Below are 23,028 nucleotides of genomic sequence, written 5' to 3'. Positions count from 1 at the left end.
TTTGCCGTAACTTCAGTAAAATGCATGGAAAAGTAATCTAGGCCCTAAATGCTAAATGTGCCCACAAGAGTAATTTAAAGGGGTACTCTGCCAAAAAACATTTTATCCCCTATCCAAAGGATAGGGGATAAGACGTCTGATCGCGGGGTTCCATCTGCTGCTGACCCCCTGTGATCTCCGGGCTGGCAGCAGTGGCCTCTGGAATATTGAAGCTTGAAGCTTCCGTGTTAGTGATGTCATGCCATGCCCCCTCCATTCATGTCTATGGGAGAGGCTGTGATGGCTACTATGTAGCAGTCACGCCTCCTCCCATAGACATAATTGGAGGGGGCATGGTGGCTGTAGTCATCAGGCACGGAGCAGAGTTTGCTCCGTGTATGGATGACTAGGGTGTGGTAGGACCCCCACTATGACATCTTATCCCCTAGCATCCGCCACGCTCCCTCCTTTCATGTCTATAGGAGGAGGCGTGATGGCTACGTAGTAGCTGCCACGCCCCCTCCCATAGACATGAATGGAGGGGCGTGATGTCACGAACACGGAAGTTCCAAGCTTCCTCCCGAGCCGGAGATCGCGGGGGTCTGCAGCAGCTGGAACAGATGTCTTATCCCCTATCCTTTGGATAGGGTGATAAGATGTTTTTTGGCGGAGTACCCCTTTAATAGGTGGGATGAATTGGCAGTTTGGCCCCCGTCTTGGGCTCTACTAAGCTTTGGCCTACCTTTTATACCCAACATTTCCACGTCTACCATCAATTTTTCTGGATCCTATATTTTAGATATTTCCAGGAGACACTTGGCCCGTAGAGGTCATGTCCCAGCTGGCATTCTTGCCCACGCACATATGTACAGCACACATGACATTAAAGCTCTCACGTCACATGACACAATAGATTGCACGATATCTGACCAAGGTGAGAGCTCACATTATATGGCGTCACAGCGGTGATGGGGCATCACGCTTCACTTTGGAATGTCGGCAGAACGCTGCATAGGTGAAGTGGAACCAGAGGCAGACGGCTGGTCTTGGGTCACAGTCACATGATGATGGCGGGAAATGGAGTCATCCCATCCAGGTGACGACAGTGTGTATTCTGATGTGGAATGGCATCTGTGCAGATCAGGAAGCCAGGATGGAAATGCTGGGATCTCGATTGCCTCCTAACAGGGTCATACTGGGGGGTTCCATGTTCTTGGTGGCACCAATCGTAATCAGAGTAAAGTTTGTAAATGACTCGTCACCAAGCCAAAAAATTCAGAGAAATGTCTGTATGGAGTTTGTGATTCCTCAGACGTTTCTGGTTATTTCCCAACCTCTAGAAACCTACAAAATATCTTCTAAGAAATGTAACACTATAGGGATGGACTACGGTGAGTGACGCCTTCAGGGTCTATATGCAGCTGCAGGATTGATCAACACCATCTTAGTTACTCCTCGTGACGTCTACAGGTCCCAGTGAATCAGCCCTGGACCACTCTGGTCTTCATGAGGTGGAGTGGATGACATAGAACCTGGTGAAGTAGAGGTTGGGGGACATCTTGGAAATGGTGACGAGATACGTTTTCATTTATCCTATAACAAGAGATCTAGTAGTGGGGCTACAAAAACATTAAACTTCAGGAAGATCAATTGTCACTGTGTCCCTGGTGACAGATTGGGACCGCGCCCTCAGGACATAGATTGGGACCGCGCCCCCCCAGTGACATAGATTGGGACCGCGCCCCCGGTGACATACATTGGGACCGTGCCCTCAGTAATAAAAGTGCACAAGCCAAATGGGACTAAGTGTCCTGAATAGATTTTGTGAACGGCATATACCCTACGGGAATAAAGAGGCTAGAAATAGGAGGAAACCAATTTGGCTACCAGAGTAGTAAGAGATGCGATAAATGATAATAGGAAAGTGTTCGGACTATTTAAACAAGAAGGTAGTGGGAAAACGTTAAAAAAATATAAGGTCTGCAAAAAAATGAAATAAAACTAGAAACTAGAAAAAATTGCAACTTGAGAACGATTGCCATAGAAAGTAAAAAGAACCCAAAAATATTCTTTACCTACATAAAAAGAAACTAAAAATGAAAATGTTGGCCCCCTAAGAAATAATCTGGGTGTACTGGTGGAGGATGAGGAAAAGGCCAATCTACTAAATGCCTTCTCTACTGTATTTACACAGGAGAATCCAATGTCAGATAACAGGGGAGGGATAATGTAAATTCTCATCTTGGGGTCGGGAAGGAATTCTTCCCCTGTCATGGGGCAATTGGCATCAGCCTCATAGAGGGTTTTCTATCCTCTGGCTCAACACAGTTGGGGTTTAGGTAAAATTCAATGAGCTCATGTCGTTTTTTTGTTGTTGTTTTTTTTTACCTTATAAACTATTCGTCGGCAAATAATTTCTCACTGATACCAGTTCTCTCTTATAATCTACAATTTTGCTCTTATCAGAATTCACATCGTTCTTGTTCATGTTTCTGATATTCACTTGGATGCTGCAGAGCTGTAATACTAGACACAGCCATGGATGAAAGTGGCGCTGTTTTAAACACCTCAGCATATTGTGGTCATGTTTATGGTCCCCCGTATCCAGAAGCTTCCTTCATTGGTAACTTCTATATTATGGTGGACAATATTGTGGATATGTACATTGCCTATCTCATTTCTCCTCATGGTGATATTTTCAGGCTCGTTTGCCTAGTTCAGTGTTTCCCATATGCGGTCCTCAAGCACCCCCAACAGGTCATGTTTTCTGGATTTCCTTAGTCTTTCACAGGTGATGTAATTATGGTCAGTGAATCAGGCATCACCACAGTTATATCACCTGTGAAAGACGAAGCAAATCCGCATTTGGGAAACACTGGCCTAGTTTCTAGTTCTCTCTTAGTCTATTCGGGCTGTTCCTTCCATTATCATGTTATCAGGTCGGACGTCTATTCTGAGGTTTTTGGAGAGAGCATGGCAAGCATGAATAGATGGAGCCCATATGACTGTGCCCAACACCCAGCATGTTCCAGCATCTGGTTCCACTCTTACTGATGGAGGGGGGCGTTTAGAGAAGGCATTTTGGTCATCCGGTTGGGTCTTGGCACTGTGGGCACACTGCCATGTCTTCCACGTATCTTTCCACTTGGATTGTGCAAATAAAGAACTCGAATTTGCTCTGAAGGAGTTCTGTGGCCTCTCGGAGAACAACGTCGGCCTCTCGAGACTCATCTGCAAATGAAAATGGAAACTCAAAGACTCGTCGGTGATGAAAATTGAGTAATTTATCATAATCTCGTGCTCCCAACATTGTAAAATGAATTGTCCATCAGAAGTGAATGTGAAATAGGAGCAACACATAGTCAGATGGGGGGGGGGGGGTATAATCTCTTCATGTCTGATTTAAAGGGGTACTCTCCTCCTAGACATCTTATCCCCTTCCCAAAGGATAGGGGTTAAGATGTCTGATCGCAGGGGTCTGCCGCTGGGGACCCCTGCAATCTTGGCTGCAGCACTCCAGACATCCGATGCACGGAGCGAACTTTGCTCTGTGCCGGATGACTGGTGAGTGGGGTGGAGGCTCGTGACATCACAGCCACGCCCCGCTTGAAACGTCATGGCCATGCCCCCACAATGCAAGCCTAAGGGAGGGGGTGTGATGGCCGTTACAGCCCCTCCCATAGACTTGCATTGAGAGGGTGTGGACGTGATGTCATGAGCCTCCGGCACTGCACCCGATGCTCTAAACGAATGTCGGGTGCAGCAGGGAGATTGCGAGGTTCCCAAGTGGTGGGACTCCCCCGATCAGACATCTTACCCCTATCCTTTGGATAGGGGATAAGATGTCTAGGGGCGGAGTACCCCTTTAAGCTCAGATTATGGTATATTCTCAGAAGATTCAACTTACCGATGGCCAAATGCACGGACACTATGTTCTGACTGAGGGTGAGAGCCCAAAGCCGTAGGCAATGTACAGACTGGACCCCCTGAACAGACATAAGAACTTCCTTCACTGCGGCATGTGCGATACTGCGGGGTCTGCCTGATACCAGAGACAAAGACAAAATCAACCTGAACATGCCCAAGACTGGAGAGACATTAGTAACCCTAAAACTTGATGAGGAGGACACCATGTTATACGTTATGGAAACCCAAGAGTGTATATAGATAGAGGCCAACCGTGCAGTTGCTTAGGGTTCATGAAGATAGAGTGCCCCAGGTCAGCTTGGCACCATCCCTGTTCTACAACCTTGATATCTTGGTGAATACTTCTATGTTGGTATACAAGGACAGGAGCTCACCTGAGGGGTCATTTGAAAATCATAGTGTTAGCTATTACTCAACCGCAAGAACATTTCCTCGGTGATCTGTTACCTGTGGTGCCCTTACCTGGTTACAGCTAACCACTGGTGATGGTGCCCCATCTGGAGGGGGTCATTAGCATCATGTGACCCAGCACAACCAGCTACATTTCTTGAATGTCTTTAGATCAAGCTCCAGACTATGCATGAATATGATCTCTAGGAGAATGGAGGAAATGACATCCCCAAAAAGGATAAGTCCATTCCCACCATTCTCGTAATCTTCACACCGGTGATCTGAGTGGTCATCGGTTAGACCAGCAGGCTGCCATGGTTACTCACAAAGATGTCTATCGAGTCTACATGCTAGTCATGGTAATGCTGGTGGTGGTCAGCATGACCACATTTGGTAAGTAGACTACAACGATCAGAGTGACCTTGCATCATTAGCTTTACCACACTTGGAGCGCACCGGATTTGTCTTTATTTTCCACTGAATATGGTCTCTGTCCTGCTCGAGCACCATAGTGCCCACATCTATTCCAATATGGGCTCCGTGTCCTCCTTAGAATCTACATGCTTCCCGCTCTTTCCTTACCAGATTTTCTTCTCTGCTCCATACCTGGACTTACCTTCCATTAGAACCCAAAACACATCACGTAAAATGGTGATTGTTGTCGCCAGGACAAAGACGGAGAAGAGGAAGGTGCAGACGGGATCAGCGATCTTATACTGAGGCTGCAATGAGACAATAACAGGACTTCACTACGAGATCTGGAACAAGATAAAGGGTTAAACCTGGCTCCACCTTCTCGCTAAATAAATATCTGCCCCATCTCCCACTGTTAAGTGCAGTTTATGCATTTTGTAGTTTTTTGTCTATTTTTTCGGTAACATCGCACCACAGCCCCACTCCTGCCCCCTCTACTCACTTTGAAGTAAATAATAATGGCAGCAACCATGACTCCAATACTTTGTAGAAGGTCACCGATCACGTGAATGAATGCTGCTCGGACGCTCGTGTTTCCGTGGTGACCCAGGTGTAGAGACAGCCCGCTGCTTTGACTGTCGCCGATCTTCTCGTAGCCTGAGCCGTGACTGTGCCCATGGAAGGTTGTGGACTGGTGGAGGATGTAGGCCATACTGGAAATACAAACCAAATCCTGTATTAGGGCTCGTTGACACGGGCGGATCCGCCAACGATGTCTCAGATGTGGCGCTACGAACAGACAAGCTGCAACATGCGAGTTACTGTGCACTGGCGCAGTATACTGGGTACACATCGCAGCTGCTCTTGGCCTAGCTCAGGAAGCAGGCTGAGCGGCCACGATGTGTGCGAATACACAGCATGCACGCAGCGATCTGCACATGGCAGCAGTGTGTCTGCTCGTAGCGGCGGATTGCTGCTCCAAGCAGGCACATCTGAGACACTGTAGGGGTCGGCAGTGTAAAATACGCTATGGATCCACCCGTGTGAACGAGCCCTAATTGTGGAAAAATCCTTGACTTCAATGGGTGGGAGAATACGCAGCAGCAGAGTACAGCACCTGTGACCCTGCCCTAAAATGTTCCCAGAAACAACTGCAAGCAAACCTTTATATGTCACCATCTTGTGCTGGGAATGTCTACGATACGCCCTACAGTGGCAAACTTTGTACTGAACGTTTACAAAAGGAAAATGCCAAGGATGTGGTGCCAACCTATACAGTTGCAAGAAAAAGTATGTGAACCCTTTGGAATTCCTGTATATGGATTTCTGCACAAATTGGTCATAAAATGTGATCTGATCTTCATCTAAGTTACAACAATAGACAATCACAGTCTGCTTAACCCCTTAAGGACTCCGTTTTTGCATTTTCATTTTTTCCTCCTCACCTTATAAAAATCATAACCCTTTCATTTTACCACCTAAAAATCCATATTATGGCTTTTTTTTTTGTGCCATCAATTCTACTTTGCAGTGACATCAGTCATTTTACCCATTTTGTAATATTTGGGGGCTTCCGTTTCTACACAGTGTATTTTTCAGTAAAAAGATTTCAGGAAAATGTATACGCTTAAAAATCTTCTCTTCTGACCCCTATAACTTTTTTATTTTTCCGCATGGGGGAAATTTTTTGCAACGTGATCTGAAGTTTTTATCGGTACCATTTTTCTTTTGATTTTTCCTTGCAATCTGTCCAGGCCCTGATGGAGGAAAGCAGCCCCAAACCATAATGCCCCCACCACCATACTTCACAGTTGGGATGAGGTTTTGATGTTGGTGTGCTGTGCCTCTTTTTCTCCACACATTGTGTTGTGTGTTTCTTCAAAACAGCTCAACTTTGGTTTCATCTGTCCACATAATATGTTGCCAATTCTGCTGTGGAACATCCAGGTCTCTTGTGCAAACTGTAAATGTGCAGCAATGTTTTTTTTTGAACAACAGTGGCTTCCTCTGGGGTATCCTCCCATGAAATCCATTTTTGTTTAGTGTTTTACATATCGTAGATTCGCTAACAGGGATATTAGCATATGCCAGAGACTTTTGTAATTCTTTAGCAGACACTCTAGGATTCTTCTTCCCCTCATTGAGCAGTCTGCGTTGTGCTCTTGCAGTCATCTTTACAGGACGACCACTCCTAGGGAGAGTAGCAGCAGTGCTGAACTTTCTCCATTTATAGACAATTTGTCTTACCCGGGACTGATGAACAGCAAGGCTTTTGGAGATAATTTTATAACCCTTTCCAGCTTTATTCAAGTCAACAATTCCTAATCGTAGGTCTTCTGAGAGCTCTTTTGTGTGAGGCATCACTCACATCAGGCAATGCTTCCTGTGAAAAGCAAACCCAGAACTGGTGGGTGTTTTTTTTTTATAGGGCAGGGCAACTGTAACCAACAACTCCAATCTCATCTCATTGATTTGGACTCCAGTGGGATGACCCCCCCCCCCCCTCTAATTAGCTCTTGGAGATGTCATTAGTCTAGGGGTTCACATACTTTTTCCACCTGCACTGTGAATTTTTACATGGCGTGTTCAATAAAAAACATGGTAACATTTAAATTCTTTGTGTGTTATTAGTTTAAGCAGACTGTGATTGTCTATTGTTGTGACTGATGAAGATCAGATCACATTTTATGACCAATTTGTGCAGAAATCTATATAATTCCAAAGGGTCCACATACTTTTTCTTGCAACTGTATATCCCACTAGGACCAATGAACCCAAATCCAGCTGCTGAGCACAAGCCTAAGGGTCACTGAGAGGGGACTGGTCCTGGTCCCTTTATAAAGCCTCATCCATTCTGACACCAGAATAAGACCCTGGGTTACATGGATAGAAGTATAAGGGTGTGGAGAGGTGGCCGCCATAAGGAGTGTTGTGACATGCTCATAGCATCGTGTGAACTCATCTCACAGTATGAGGTGTATGACACTCACATGATGTTGACGATGAAGGCGCAGCCGGAGGTGATGAGCATGACATGTCCATCAATGTCATAGTCATTATTGATGATCCGAGCGGTGGCCAGGTACAGCAGAATCCCAGTGACAATCCAGATGGAGAGGACAGAGGCCAATCCTCCCAGGATTTCTACAAGTCATAAGAAGACATCACATGATGAGGCACCAGGAACACCCCGATGGCTCTGCTATGACTGTGGTATAGGACTCCTTGTATGGGGTTTCCCTGCTAATCACCACTTAATGAAGAACATGGTACATTATGGCAACATTCAGCATTCTGCTGTAAGAAGTGGCTATTGCTCCTAACTGTGGATAAAGTTAAGGCTGGCGTTGTCCCAAGGATCGATGGATCTTCATTAACTATTGGTAGCAGAAGTTGTGGTGACATGGGGTGCATTATGTACACTGGGCACATACCATGGACTTAGGGAACTAGATCAGAACTGAGGACCTGCAGACTTTACAGGGAGTAAAACCTGTGCATGAAATGACCCAAGGGCTGCACTCACCTCCTGGTGTCTGAGTATTAGAAGCTTCCCAGACATACAGGTTTCCTTGTTTTTGTCTACTGCCCGATAGAATTGTGGGGGGTTTGATTGATGACCAATTTCTCCTATCTTAGTGGTTGGAGCTCAGGTCAGAGAGCGAATTCACCAAGACCAGAGGACGGTGCTGCCCCTACCTGAGCGGTGCCAGCCGAATGTCATGTCCTTTGTTGGTTGTCGGGTAGATATCCACAGGGAGAAGAGGCTGACGCACATACTTCCCAGGTCAGTCAGGAGATGGGCGGCATCCGTCATGATGGCCAGACTATGCGCAATATACCCTCCTAGGAGCAGGGAGAAGCATTATGGGAGTGTACATATCATTTACATAGTCAGCTCTAGGACCTCGAGTTACCTACGACCTCTCCGATCATGAAGAGAAAGCACACCACACAGGCAAAGTACAGCTTCTTCCGCGCCGTCAGCTTCTGTTGATTGTCGGAGAATGAGCAGGAACCATGGCAGTGCTGGGAGACCGGCCTCTCCAGCTCAATGGACACTGAGGAACCCCCATTCTGGAAAGGAAATCCTGGAAAGAGTTCCTTGGTGCCTGTAAAAAGACTGAAGCAGAAATGGGATCAGCTGAGCGACCAGACTCCATGGAGGCCACAATAAGGCAGAGAAGTGTAAAGATGTAATGGATGGAGAAGGAACAAGGGCCCTTCTTGTCTGGTCGTAGTCTGTGTAGAGAGAATATTAGACAGCAAGTGACCAGCTAGTTCTATAAGTTTACTAAAAAAAGTATATAGGGATCTGAGCTGTGACAAGGGTCAAATTGGTCAGAGCATCTCCAGAAGTGCAGGTCTTGTGGGGTGTCCCCAATATGTGCCGTGAAGAAGGACAACTGGTGACCATGGACCGAGCCATTGGAGCCCAAGGCTTATTGATGTGTACAGGAGTGAGAGCTAATCTGTCTGGCCCGATCCCACAGAAGAGCTGCTTATTAATCAACATGTCCACCTTACACTCCTCTGACCTAGAATCTGAACCCAACCATCCTCTGACACATAACCAAATTTACTAACGGTAAAGTCCAACTTCTTCTACATTACTCTCTGCTCCTCCTTCTGAACCTGAACATGATAACTAGAGATGAGCGAACTTACAGTAAATTCGATTCATCACGAACTTCGTGGCTCGGCAGTTGATGACTTATCCTGCATAAATTAGTTCAGCTTTCAGGGGCTCCGGTGGACTGGAAAAGGTGGATACATTCCTAGGAAAGAGTCTTCTAGGACTGTATCCACCTTTACCAGCCCACGGGAGCACCTGAAAGCAAAACTAATTTATGCAGGAAAAGTCATCAACTGCTGATCCGAGAAGTTCGTGACGAATCGAATTTACTGTAAGTTCGCTCATCTCTAATGATAACCACTACATGACGGTATGGTTGGCTTTTCTCTCTTCTCTACACAACACCACCGTATGATCTCCTCCATCTACAATATCAGCTTTTCTCTCCTTCATCTACACTACACTACTGTATATTCGGCTTTTCTCTCCTCTCTACACTACACCACCGTATAATCTCCTCTCTACACTACACGACTGTATGATCAGCTCTTCTCTCCTCTACACTAAACGACTGTATGATCGGCTTTTCTCTCCTCCCGTCTACACTACACGACTGTATGATCAGCTTTTCTCTCCTCCCATCTAAACTATATGACTGTATGATTGGTTTTTCTCTCCTGTTCACTACACGACTGTATGATACGGTTTTCTCTCCTTTACACTACACGGCTGTATGATCAGCTTTTCTCTCCTCCCATCTAAACTATATGACTGTATGATTGTTTTTTCTCTCCTGTTCACTACACGACTGTATGATACGGTTTTCTCTCCTTTACACTACACGACTGTATGATCAGCTTTTCTCTCCTCCTCTCTACACTACACAACTGTATGATCGGCTTTTCTCTCCTCTACACTACACGACTGTATGATCAGCTTTTCCCTCGTCTCTACACTACACGACTGTATGATTGGCTTTTCTCTCCTCCTCTCTACATGACTGTATGATCGGCTTTTCTCTCATCTCTACACGATTGTATGATCGGCTTTTCTCTCCTCCTCTCTACACTACACGACTATATGATCGGCTTTTCTCTCCTCTCTATACGACTGTATGATCAATTTTTCACTCCTGTACAGTACATAACTGTATGATCGGCTTTTCTCTCCTCCTCTCTACACTACACGACTGTATGATCTCCTCCATCTACACTACACGACTGTATGATCGGCTTTTCTCTCCTCCTCTCTACATGACTGTATGATCAGCTTTTCTCTCATCTCTACACGATTGTATGATCGGCTTTTCTCTCCTCTCTACACGACTGTATGATCAGCTTTTCTCTCATCTCTACACGATTGTATGATCGGCTTTTCTCTCCTCTCTACACGACTGTATGATTGGCTTTTCTCTCCTCTACACTACACGAATGTATGATCGGCTTTTCTCTCCTCTACACTACACGACTGTATGATCGTCTTTTCTCTCCATCTCCACTACACGACTGTATTATCAGCTTTTCTCTCGTTCTACACTACACAACTGTATGTTCGGCTTTTCTCTACACTACACTACTTTATGATCCGCTTTTCTCTCCTCTACACTACACAACTGTATGATCGGCTTTTCTCTCCTCTACACTACATGACTGTATGATCGGCTTTTCTCTCCTTCATCTACACTACACTACTGTATATTCATCTTTTCTCACCTCTCTACACTACATGACTGTATGATCTCCTCCATCTACACGACACCACCATATGATCTCCTCTCTACACTACACGACTGTATGATCTCCTCCATCTACACTACACTGCTGTATGATCGGCTTTTCTCTCCTCCTCTCTACACTACACGACTGTATGATCTCCTCCATCTACACTACACGACTGTATGATCGGCTTTTATCTCCTTCTCTCTACACTACATGACTGTATGGTCGGCTTTTATCTCCTTCTCTCTACACTACACGACTGTATGGTCGGCTTTTATCTCCTCTCTATACTACAAGACTGTATTATCGGCTTTTCTCTCCCCTCCTCTCTACACGACTGTATGATCAATTTTTCTCTCCTCTACAGTACACGACTATATGATCGGCTTTTCTCTCCTCTCTACACTACATGACTATATGATCGGCTTTTCTCTCCTCTTTACACTACACGACTGTATGATCGCCTTTTTCCTCCTCCTCTCTACATGACTCTATGATCGACTTTTCTCTCCTCTACAGTACTCGACTATATGATCGTCTTTTCTCTCCTCTCTACACGACTGCATGATCTGCTTTTCTCTCCTCCTCTCTACATTACACGACTGTATGATCGGCTTTTCTCTCCTCCCATCTACACTACATGACTGTATGATCGGCTTTTCTCTCCTCTCTATACTACAAGACTGTATTATCGGCTTTTCTCTCCCCTCCTCTCTACACGACTGTATGATCAATTTTTCTCTCCTCTACACTACACGACTATATGATCGGCTTTTCTCTCCTCTCTACACTACACGACTATATGATCGGCTTTTCTCTCCTCTTTACACTACACGACTGTATGATCGACTTTTTCCTCCTCCTCTCTACATGACTCTATGATCGACTTTTCTCTCCTCTCCTCTCTACACGACTGCATGATCTGCTTTTCTCTCCTCCTCTCTACAGTACACGACTGTATGATCGGCTTTTCTCTCCTCTACACTATACGATTGTATTATCGGCTTTTCTTTCCTCCCATCTACACTACATGACTGTATGATTGGCTTTCCTCTCCTCTACAATACACCACCGTATGATGGGGTTTTCTCTCCGGTACACTACATGACTGTATGATCGGCTTTACTCTCCTCTCTACACTACACGACTGTATGATCGGCTTTTCTCTCCTCTCTTCACTACACGACTGTATGATCGGCTTTTCTCTCCTCCTCTCTTCACTACACGACTGTATGATCGGCTTTTCTCTCCTCTCTTCACTACACGACTGTATGATCGGCTTTTCTCTCCTCTCTACACTACATGACTGTATGATCGACTTTTCTCTCCTCCTCTCTACACTATACCACTGTATGATCGACTTTTCTCTCCTCCCATCTACACTACACGACTGTATGATCGGCTTTTCTCTCCTCTCTACACAACACGACTGTATGATTGGCTTTTCTCTCCTCTCTACACTACACGACTGTATGATCGACTTTTCTCTCCTCCCATCTACACTACACGACTGTATGATCGGCTTTTCTCTCCTCTACACTACACCACTGTATTATCAGCTTTTCTCTCCTCCATCTACACTACACGACTGTATGATCGGCTTTTCTCTCCTACTCTCTACACTACACGACTGTATGATTGGCTTTTCTCTCCTCCTCTCCTCTCTACACGACTGTATGATCGGCTTTCCTCTCCTCTACACGAATGTATGATCAGCTTTTATCTCCTCTCTACACTACATGACTGTATTATCAGCTTTTCTCTCCTCCTCTCTACACTACCCGACTGTATGATCGGCTTTTCTCTCCTCTACACTACACGACTGTATGATCGGCTTTTATCTCCTCCACACTACACTACTGTATGATCAGCTTTTATCTCCTTCATCTACACTACACTACTGTATATTCGGCTTTTCTCTCCTCTTTACACTACATGACTGTATGATCTCCTCTATCTACACGACACCACCATATGATATCCTCTATCAACACAACACCACCGCATGATCTCCTCCATCTACACAACACCACCGTATAATCTCCTCCATCTATACAACACCACTGTATGATCTCCTCCATCTACACAACACCACCGTATAATCTCCTCCATCTACACAACACCACTGTATGATCTCCTCCATCTACACAACACCACCGTATAATCTCCTCCATCTACACAACACCACCGTATAATCTCCTCCATCTATACAACACCACCGTATAATCTCCTCCATCTACACAACACCACTGTATGATCTCCTCCATCTACACAACACCACCGTATAATCTCCTCCATCTACACAACACCACTGTATGATCTCCTCCATCTACACAACACCACCGTATAATCTCCTCCATCTATACAACACCACCGTATAATCTCCTCCATCTATACAACACCACCGTATAATCTCCTCCATCTACACAACACCACTGTATGATCTCCTCCATCTACATGACACAACCGTATGATCTCCTCCATCTACACAACACTACTGTATGATCTCCTCCATCTACACAACACCACCGTATGATCTCCTCCATCTACACAACACCACCGTATGATCTCCTCCATCTACACAACACCACCGTATAATCTCCTCTCTACACTACACGACTGTATGATCAGCTTTTCTCCCCTCTGCAATACATGACTGTATGATCAACTCTTCTCTCCTTTACACTACACGACTGTATGATCGGCTTTTTTCCCCTCTACAATACATGACTGTATGATCGGCTTTTCTCTCCTCCCATCTACACTACACTACTGTATGATCGGCTTTTCTCTCCTCCCGTCTACACTACACTACTGTATGATCGGCTTTTCTCTCCTCCTCTCTACACTACACGACTGTATGATCAGCTTTTCTCTCCTCCGTCTAAACTACACGACTGTATGATCGGGTTTTCTCTCCTTTACACTACACGACTGTATGATCGGCTTTTCTCTCCTCCTCTCCTCTCTACACGACTGTATGATCGGCTTTTCTCTCCTCTACACTACATGAATGTATGATCATCTTTTCTCTCCTCTATACTACACTACTTTATGATCCTTTTTTCTCTCCTCTACACTACACGACTGTATGATCGGCTTTTCTATCCTCTACACTACACGACTGTATGATCGGCTTTTCTCTCCTCTACACAACACTACTGTATGATCGGCTTTTCTCACCTCTCTACACTACATGACTGTATGATCTGCTTTTCTCTCCTCCTCTCTACACTACACGACTGTATGATAGGCTTTCATCTCCTCTCAACACTACACGACTGTATGATCAGCTTTTCTCTCCTCCTCTTTACACTACACAACTGTAGTGTCGGCTTTTCTCTCCTCTCTACACGACTGTATGATCGACTTTTCACTCCTGTACAGTACACGACTGTATGATCGGCTTTTCTCTCCTCTCTACATTACACGACTGTATGATCGCCTTTTTCCTCCTCCTCTCTACATGACTCTATGATCGACTTTTCTCTCCTCTACAGTACTCGACTATATGATCGTCTTTTCTCTCCTCTACTCTCGACTGCATGATCTGCTTTTCTCTCCTCTACACTACATGACTGTTTGATCGACTTTCCTCTCCTCTACAATACACGACTGTATGATCAACTTTTCTCTCCTCCTCTCTACACTACACGACTGTATGATCGACTTTTCTCTCCTCCCATCTACACTACATGACTGTATGATTGGCTTTCCTCTCCTCTACAATACACCACAGTATGATCGACTTTTCTCTCCTCTCTACACTACACGACTGTATGATAGGCTTTCCTCTCCTCCTCTCAACACTACACGACTGTATGATCTGCTTTTCTCTCCTCCTCTTGGCACACCAATGCTAAACCTACCTGTGCGTGATAAGCAAAACAGGGGCCAGTGGTCAATTACGGCAGCATTCAGTCAACTCACAGAGTCCTCCCAGGTACCCTCCAGCTTGGCCAAGCACACATACAATGGGAGGAGGGAGGCAAACTGCAAGCCCCACCTGAGTTGGCTAATATAGATGGCCTAACAGTTACTACCTTGATGCTGCCTGGAAAAGGTTCAAGGCGCATTACATATGGAGTTTACACACCTCCAAGTATAAAATTTAAACAACAACAAAAAACGTGGTCTCAAATGGCTGGAGGTGCTCAACCCCAAATGCGGTTGTGCATTTATACTGGGGGAGCAGATCCTGCCCTTGTAGTCCGTTGCTAGGGGCGATCCCCAGCATAATATGCATACAATGGAGGATGCCTGCAGCGGACTACAAGTGCCACAATAGAATCCTACACCAGATAGACGGTGTGGATGTGTAACAATTCCTGTATTGTATTGTTCTAATTGTTACACATCCACACCGTTTATCTGGTGTAGGATTCTATTGTGGCACTTGTAGTCCGCTGCAGGCATCCTCCATTGTATGCATTTTTATGCTGGGGATCGCCCCTAGCAACGGACACAAGGTCAGGATCTGCTCCCCCAGTATAAATGCACAACCACATTTGGGGTTGAGCACCTCCAGCCATTTGAGACCACGTTTTTTGTTGTTGCATACAATCGTGTAGTATAAAGAGGAGAAAAGCCGATAATACAGTCTTGTAGTTTAGAGAGGAGGAGAGAAAAGCAGATCATACAGTCATGTAGTGTAGAGAGGAGAGAAAAGCCGATCATATAGTCCTGTAATGTAGAGAGGAGCAAAAAGCCGATCATGCAGTCGTGTAGTGTAGAGAGGAGGAGAGAAAAGCCGATCATACAGTCGTGTAGTGTAGAAAGGAGAGAAAAGCCGATCATACAGTCGTATAGTGTAGAGAGGAGGAGAGAAAAGCCGATCAAACAGTTGTGTAGTGTAGAGAGGAGGAGAGAAAAGCCAATCATACAGTCGTGTAGTGTAGAGGAGGAGGAGAGAAAAGACCATCATACAGTCATGTAGTGAAGAGAGGAGGAGAGAAAAGCCGATCATACAGTCATGTAGTGTAGAGAGGAGAGAAAACCCGATCATACGGTGGTGTATTGTAGAGGAGAGGAAAGCCGATCATACAGTCATGTAGTGTAGATGGGAGGAGAGAAAATCCGATAATACAATCCTATAGTGTAGTGTAGAGAGGAGGAGAAAAAAGCCGATCATGCAGTCGAGAGGAGAGAAAAGACGATCATATAGTGGAGTAGAGAGGAGGAGGAAAAAGGCGATCATACGGTGGTGTAGTGTAGAGGAGAGGAAAGCCAATCATACAGTCGTGTAGTGAAGAGAGGAGGAGAGAAAAGCCGATCATACAGTTGTGTAGTGTAGAGAGAAGAGAAAAGCAGATCATATAGTCGTGTACTGTAGAGGAGAGAAAAGTTGATCATACAGTCGTGTAGAGAGGAGGGGAGAGAAAAGCCGATAATACAGTCGTGTAGAGAGGAGGGGAGAGAAAAGCCGATAATACAGTCGTGTAGTGTAGAGAGGAGGAGAGAAAAGCCGATCATACAGTCGTGTAGTGTAGAGAGGAGGAGAGAAAAGCCGATCATACAGTCGTGTAGTGTAGAGGAGAGAAAAGACGATCATACAGTCGTGTAGTGTAGAGAGGAGGAGAGAAAAGCCGATCATACAGTCGTGTAGTGTAGAGAGGAGGAGAGAAAAGCCGATCATACAGTCGTGTAGTGTAGAGAGGAGGAGAGAAAAGCCGATCATACAGTCGTGTAGTGTAGAGAGGAGGAGAGAAACGCCGACCATACAGTCGTGTAGTGTAGAGAGGAGGAAAGAAAAGCCGATCATACAGTCGTGTAGAGAGGAGAGAAAAGCCAATAATAGGTCCTGCGCTATTTGAGAAACCTTGGCGTTGGTGTGCGGGCTCTGGTGTGTCCTTCATATAAGGATATACTGGGGAATGTCTCAATTTTAACATCAGTGTTGAGGGATTAGCCAATGTATTGTTTACATCTATGCAACAAAGAAAACCAGGCCCCTGCACTCACCGTCTAGATACTGAGATTTCGGCTCCCATCTCGGGCTGCTCAATCCTGCAAGGAAGACAAGAGTGGCGTGGGGCGCTCAGAGGCGACTGCCTGCGGTTTCACGCATACAGGTGCGCTTCTTCCGGCCTCGATAACGTCATTGCGCCGTGCAATGATATAGTGCAGGTGTGCGGTCATGTGATCAACAGTGCATTGCCACGAAGAACATAGGAAGGAGAAAAAATACAACAAAAATCCCTTTGGGATTCATTCCTGTGAAGGGATTTAGCACCCACTGATATGGGTTTCACCAGATTGTTAGCCGATTTGGCCTCTGGTGAAGTTTCCCAGGATGGAGATTTAGGTTTGAGTGCTAATCGATTCACAGGAGGGGTCCCCTCCACTTTCAATCCCCCACTGATACCCGGTAGCCCCATTGACTTATTTCTTAAGGCTGTTAGAAATGACATGAAAGCTCTTGTGTATCCCCAGGTTGCTACTAATTTATCCAGTGAGGAGGCTAAGGGCTTGGATTGGAGAGCAAAAAGAGAGGACCTTGTTGTCTCCAGGGCTGATAAGGGAGGCAGTATTGTGGTGTGGTCCAAAGTCCAATATGATTTAGAGGCTGAACGACATCTTTCGGATGTGAACACATATGAAAAGCTAAGTTGCAATCCCACCTTGCGGATTAAAGAGAAATTAAGGTCCTTTCTCAGACAATATGTGGAGTTGGGTGCAATAGACCTTAAGCTAGATGAGCGTCTTTTACCTCCGTTTCCAAGAGACCCCAAGTGGTATCTACTTCCGAAGGTGCATAAGTCCCGCACCCACCCCCCGGTAGACCTATTGTTGCGGGGGTGGGTTCGGTGACTGAGCACCTTTCGAAGTATGTGGATTGGTCCTTACAGCCACTGCTTTCAGCCATTCCTACATATATTAAAGACACTGGAGATGTACTTAGGCTAGTCGAGGACTTGCAGGATGGCAGGATACTTATGCTTTAGCATCCATTGATGTGGAGGCCTTGTACACCCGTATTCCACACGGGACGGGTATACAGGCCATCCACAAGGTGTTAGACCGCACAGATAAGTCTCCCATTTTTACTCAGTTCATATGTGATGCTCTTTATTTTATCCTCCAGAATAACACGTTTCAGCACAATAAACAGTGGTATCGGCAATGTGAGGGGACTGCCATGGGGAGTCCCACCTCATGCTCCTACACAAACCTATATCTTTCAGTTTTGGAGCAGGAATATGTGTTTAGCGTTTCAAATCCTTTTATTGCCAACATCCGAGCTTTCTGGAGGTACATGGATGATGGATGGTTATCTGGGATGGTACACAGGATAGCTTTCAGATATTTGTCATCTATTTAAATACAGTTAATACTATGAATATGGCCTTTACAAGTGTGATCGGGGGCTTAAGTCTAGAATTCTTGGATCTGCGTTTATATGTGGAGGGGAGCCAGTTAAAATCCCAAGGCTTTCGCAAAAGTATAGCAAGGAATGCATTGCTTGACTACAGGAGTTCTCATCCAACGCATATGAAAAACTCTATTCCCTATAGTCAATTCCTGCGCTTAAAGAGGAACAATACTAAGGATTCAGATTTTATGATCCAAGCAGAAGATCTTTTTGAAAGATTTAAACAGCGTCAGTACCCGGAAATCATCCTATCCCAGGCATATGAGCGAGCATGTAAAAGAGAGAGATCCAGCCTGTTGATAGAAAAAAAGAAGGTTACTAAGGGGGATGACGGCAACAAGACATTTGTTTTTGTCTTCAAAAATAGCCCTTTAAATAATACTATTAGATCAGCGAAACTGGCACTTACTTTCAGCTGATTCAGATATTGCCGTTGCCGTTGGCAACCGACCGATTGTGACTTTCAGAAAAAATGGAACTGTTGCTGATTACATCAAAAGACACAAAAAAATCAAAGAATAATACATTCAGTACCTGTTGGATTGCCTCGTCGGCCCCTAAGGGGAATACGAAATGTGGTTTTTGCCCTCAATGTCCCTTTAATATTAATTCATCCATAGAGACCCTGGGAGGTTACCACTTCCCTCATTACCTGCCGCAGTACATTTGTGGTGTATTTTATATGCTGCTGTTGTACATTTATCTATGTTGGCAAGACGGAAAGACAACTCCGAATCAGAATAAGGGAGCATATGTACTCCGTAAGGAAAGGAGGTGGGGCACTCGCTCCGTTAGCCACATGCAGGAGTTTCACAAAAGTGATTGTTCATCCCTGAAATCTGGAGTTCTGGAACAGGTCAATAGAAATGTAGAAGGAAGGGACCGACGGCAGCTTCTTCTACAAGCTGAAGCTCGTTGGATGTTGCACACTGAGGCGCGGGGCCCGTTAGGTCTGAATGATAGGTTAGACCTATCCCCTTTTCTTATACTTTCTATTTTTTCCCCTTGCTGTTCTATTTATGTAAGAGATAAACTTACCTTAAAGCATAGGGTTAATTCATTTTTGTTGTATTTTTTCTCCTTCCTATGTTCTTCGTGGCAATGCACTGTTGATCACATGACCACACACCTGCACTATATCATTGCACGGCGCAATGACGTAATCGAGGCCGGAAGAAGCGCACCTGTATGCGTGAAACCGCGGCAGTCGCCTCTGAGCGCCCCACGCCACTCTTGTCTTCCTTGCCGGATTGAGCAGCCCGAGATGGGAGCCGAAATCTCAGTATCTGGACGGTTAGTGCAGGGGCCTGGTTTTCTTTGTTGCATTCTGGTATTTACTGGGTTTCCCTTGTCCTAGCACCGCCGCCAGCTGAGTTGATCTGGTTGGAGGCCCGAGTGTTTATACTGTCCATCTCGTGTAGCTGCATATACAGGTACCGGTGCCACTATTCCTTTATCCTCCTTTTTGTGTTCATTGTATACATCTACCACAGTAATGCACCCATATTCCTGTATTGTATTTCACGACTGTATGATCGGCTTTTCTCTCCTCCTCTCTACACGACTGTATGATCGGCTTTTCTCTCCTCTACACTACACGACTGTATGATCGGCTTTTCTCTCCTCTACACTACACGACTGTATGATCGGCTTTTCTCTCCTCTACACTACACGACTGTATGATCGGCTTTTCTCTCCTCCTCTCTACACTACACGACTGTATGATCGGCTTTTCTCTCCTCCTCTCTACACTACACGACTGTATGATCGGCTTTTCTCTCCTCCTCTCTACACTACATGACTGTATGATCGGCTTTTCTCTCCTCCTCTCTACACGACTGTATGATCGGCTTTTCCCTCCTCTCTACACGACTGTATGATCGGCTTTTCTCTCCTCCTCTCTACACTACACGACTGTATGATCGGCTTTTCCCTCCTCTCTACACGACTGTATGATCGGCTTTTCTCTCCTCCTCTCTACACTACACGACTGTATGATCGGCTTTTCTCTCCTCCTCTCTACACTACACGACTGTATGATCGGCTTTTCTCTCCTCCTCTCTACACGACTGTATGATCGGCTTTTCTCTCCTCCTCTCTACACTACATGACTGTATGATCGGCTTTTCTCTCCTCCTCTCTACACGACTGTATGATCGGCTTTTCTCTCCTCCTCTCTACACTACACGACTGTATGATCGGCTTTTCTCTCCTCCTCTCTACACTACACAACTGTATGATCTTCTTTCTCTCCTTTACACTACACAACTGTATGATCGGCTTTTCTCTCCTCCTCTCTACACTACACAACTGTATGATCGGCTTTTCTCTCCTCCTCTCTACACTACACGACTGTATGATCGGCATTTCTCTCCTCCTCTCTACACTACACGACTGTATGATCGGCTTTTCTCTCCTCCTCTCTACACTACACAACTGTATGATCGGCTTTTCTCTCCTCCTCTCTACACTACACGACTGTATGGTCGGCATTTCTCTCCTCCTCTCTACACGACTGTATGATCTGCTTTTCTCTCCTCTCTACTCTACACGACTCTATGATCAGCTTTTCTCTCCTCTCTACACTACACGACTGTATGATCGGCTTTTCTCTCCTCTCTACACTACAAGACTGTATGATCAACTTTTCTCTCCTCTACACAATTGTATTATCGTCTTTTCTCTCCTCTACACTACACGACTGTATGATCGTCTTTTCTCTCCTCTACACTACACGACTGTATGATCGACTTTTCTCTCCTCCTCTGTACACTACACGACTGTATGATCGGCTTTTCTCTGCTCCTCTCTACACTACACAACTGTATGATCGGCTTTTCTCTCCTCCTCTCTACACTACACGACTGTATGATCGGCTTTTCTCTCCTCTACACTACACGACTGTATGATCAGCTTTTCTCTCCTCCTCTCTACACTAAACGACTGTATGATCGACTTTTCTCTCCTCTACACTACATCACTGTATGATCGACTTTTCTCTCCTCTACACCATTGTATTATCGGCTTTTCTCTCCTCTACACTACACGACTGTATGATCGGCTTTTCTCTCCTCCTCTCTACACTACACGACTGTATGATCGGCTTTTCTCTCCTCCTCTCTACACTACACGACTGTATGATCGGCTTTTCTCTCCTCCTCTCTACACTACATGACTGTATGATCGGCTTTTCTCTCCTCCTCTCTACACGACTGTATGATCGGCTTTTCCCTCCTCTCTACACGACTGTATGATCGGCTTTTCTCTCCTCCTCTCTACACTACACGACTGTATGATCGGCTTTTCCCTCCTCTCTACACGACTGTATGATCGGCTTTTCTCTCCTCCTCTCTACACTACACGACTGTATGATCGGCTTTTCTCTCCTCCTCTCTACACTACACGACTGTATGATCGGCTTTTCTCTCCTCCTCTCTACACGACTGTATGATCGGCTTTTCTCTCCTCCTCTCTACACTACATGACTGTATGATCGGCTTTTCTCTCCTCCTCTCTACACGACTGTATGATCGGCTTTTCTCTCCTCCTCTCTACACTACACGACTGTATGATCGGCTTTTCTCTCCTCCTCTCTACACTACACAACTGTATGATCTTCTTTCTCTCCTTTACACTACACAACTGTATGATCGGCTTTTCTCTCCTCCTCTCTACACTACACGACTGTATGATCAGCTTTTCTCTCCTCCTCTCTACACGACTGTATGATCGGCTTTTCTCTCCTCCTCTCTACACTACACAACTGTATGATCGGCTTTTCTCTCCTCCTCTCTACACTACACGACTGTATGATCGGCATTTCTCTCCTCCTCTCTACACTACACGACTGTATGATCGGCTTTTCTCTCCTCCTCTCTACACTACACAACTGTATGATCGGCTTTTCTCTCCTCCTCTCTACACTACACGACTGTATGGTCGGCATTTCTCTCCTCCTCTCTACACGACTGTATGATCTGCTTTTCTCTCCTCTCTACTCTACACGACTCTATGATCAGCTTTTCTCTCCTCTCTACACTACACGACTGTATGATCGGCTTTTCTCTCCTCTCTACACTACAAGACTGTATGATCGACTTTTCTCTCCTCTACACAATTGTATTATCGTCTTTTCTCTCCTCTACACTACACGACTGTATGATCGTCTTTTCTCTCCTCTACACTACACGACTGTATGATCGACTTTTCTCTCCTCCTCTGTACACTACACGACTGTATGATCGGCTTTTCTCTGCTCCTCTCTACACTACACAACTGTATGATCGGCTTTTCTCTGCTCCTCTCTACACTACACGACTGTATGATCGGCTTTTCTCTCCTCTACACTACACGACTGTATGATCAGCTTTTCTCTCCTCCTCTCTACACTAAACGACTGTATGATCGACTTTTCTCTCCTCTACACTACATCACTGTATGATCGACTTTTCTCTCCTCTACACCATTGTATTATCGGCTTTTCTCTCCTCTACACTACACGACTGTATGATCGTTTTTTCTCTCCTCTACACTACACGACTGTATGATCGGCTTTTCTCTCCTCCTCTCTACACTACAACACTCTATGATCAGCTTTTCTCTCCTCCTCTCTACACTACACGACTGTATGATCGACTTTTCTCTCCTCCTCT

At 45.4% G+C, this 23,028-nt stretch overlaps 1 protein-coding gene across 1 annotated transcript in view; it reads right to left on the bottom strand.

Annotated features, from left to right (window-relative positions):
- Positions 1-650: 650 nt before the first annotated feature.
- LOC130340998 (proton-coupled zinc antiporter SLC30A2-like) overlaps positions 651-23,028 on the bottom strand; it is a 78,050-nt gene continuing 55,672 nt past the window's right edge. The window contains exons 2-8 of the mRNA XM_056554223.1: positions 8,628-8,833; positions 8,410-8,556; positions 7,701-7,854; positions 5,213-5,423; positions 4,913-5,018; positions 3,887-4,021; positions 651-3,210 (exon numbers count right to left, since the gene is read on the bottom strand). Of these exons, the coding sequence (XP_056410198.1) occupies positions 3,065-3,210; positions 3,887-4,021; positions 4,913-5,018; positions 5,213-5,423; positions 7,701-7,854; positions 8,410-8,556; positions 8,628-8,833 (1,105 nt within the window). The 3' untranslated portion in view covers positions 651-3,064. The remainder of the gene's footprint in view (positions 3,211-3,886; positions 4,022-4,912; positions 5,019-5,212; positions 5,424-7,700; positions 7,855-8,409; positions 8,557-8,627; positions 8,834-23,028) is intronic.

Source organism: Hyla sarda, unplaced genomic scaffold (genome assembly GCF_029499605.1).
Source record: "Hyla sarda isolate aHylSar1 unplaced genomic scaffold, aHylSar1.hap1 scaffold_607, whole genome shotgun sequence".
Taxonomy (NCBI): Eukaryota; Metazoa; Chordata; class Amphibia; order Anura; family Hylidae; genus Hyla; species Hyla sarda.
This window is presented reverse-complemented; position numbering and strand designations above follow the sequence as displayed.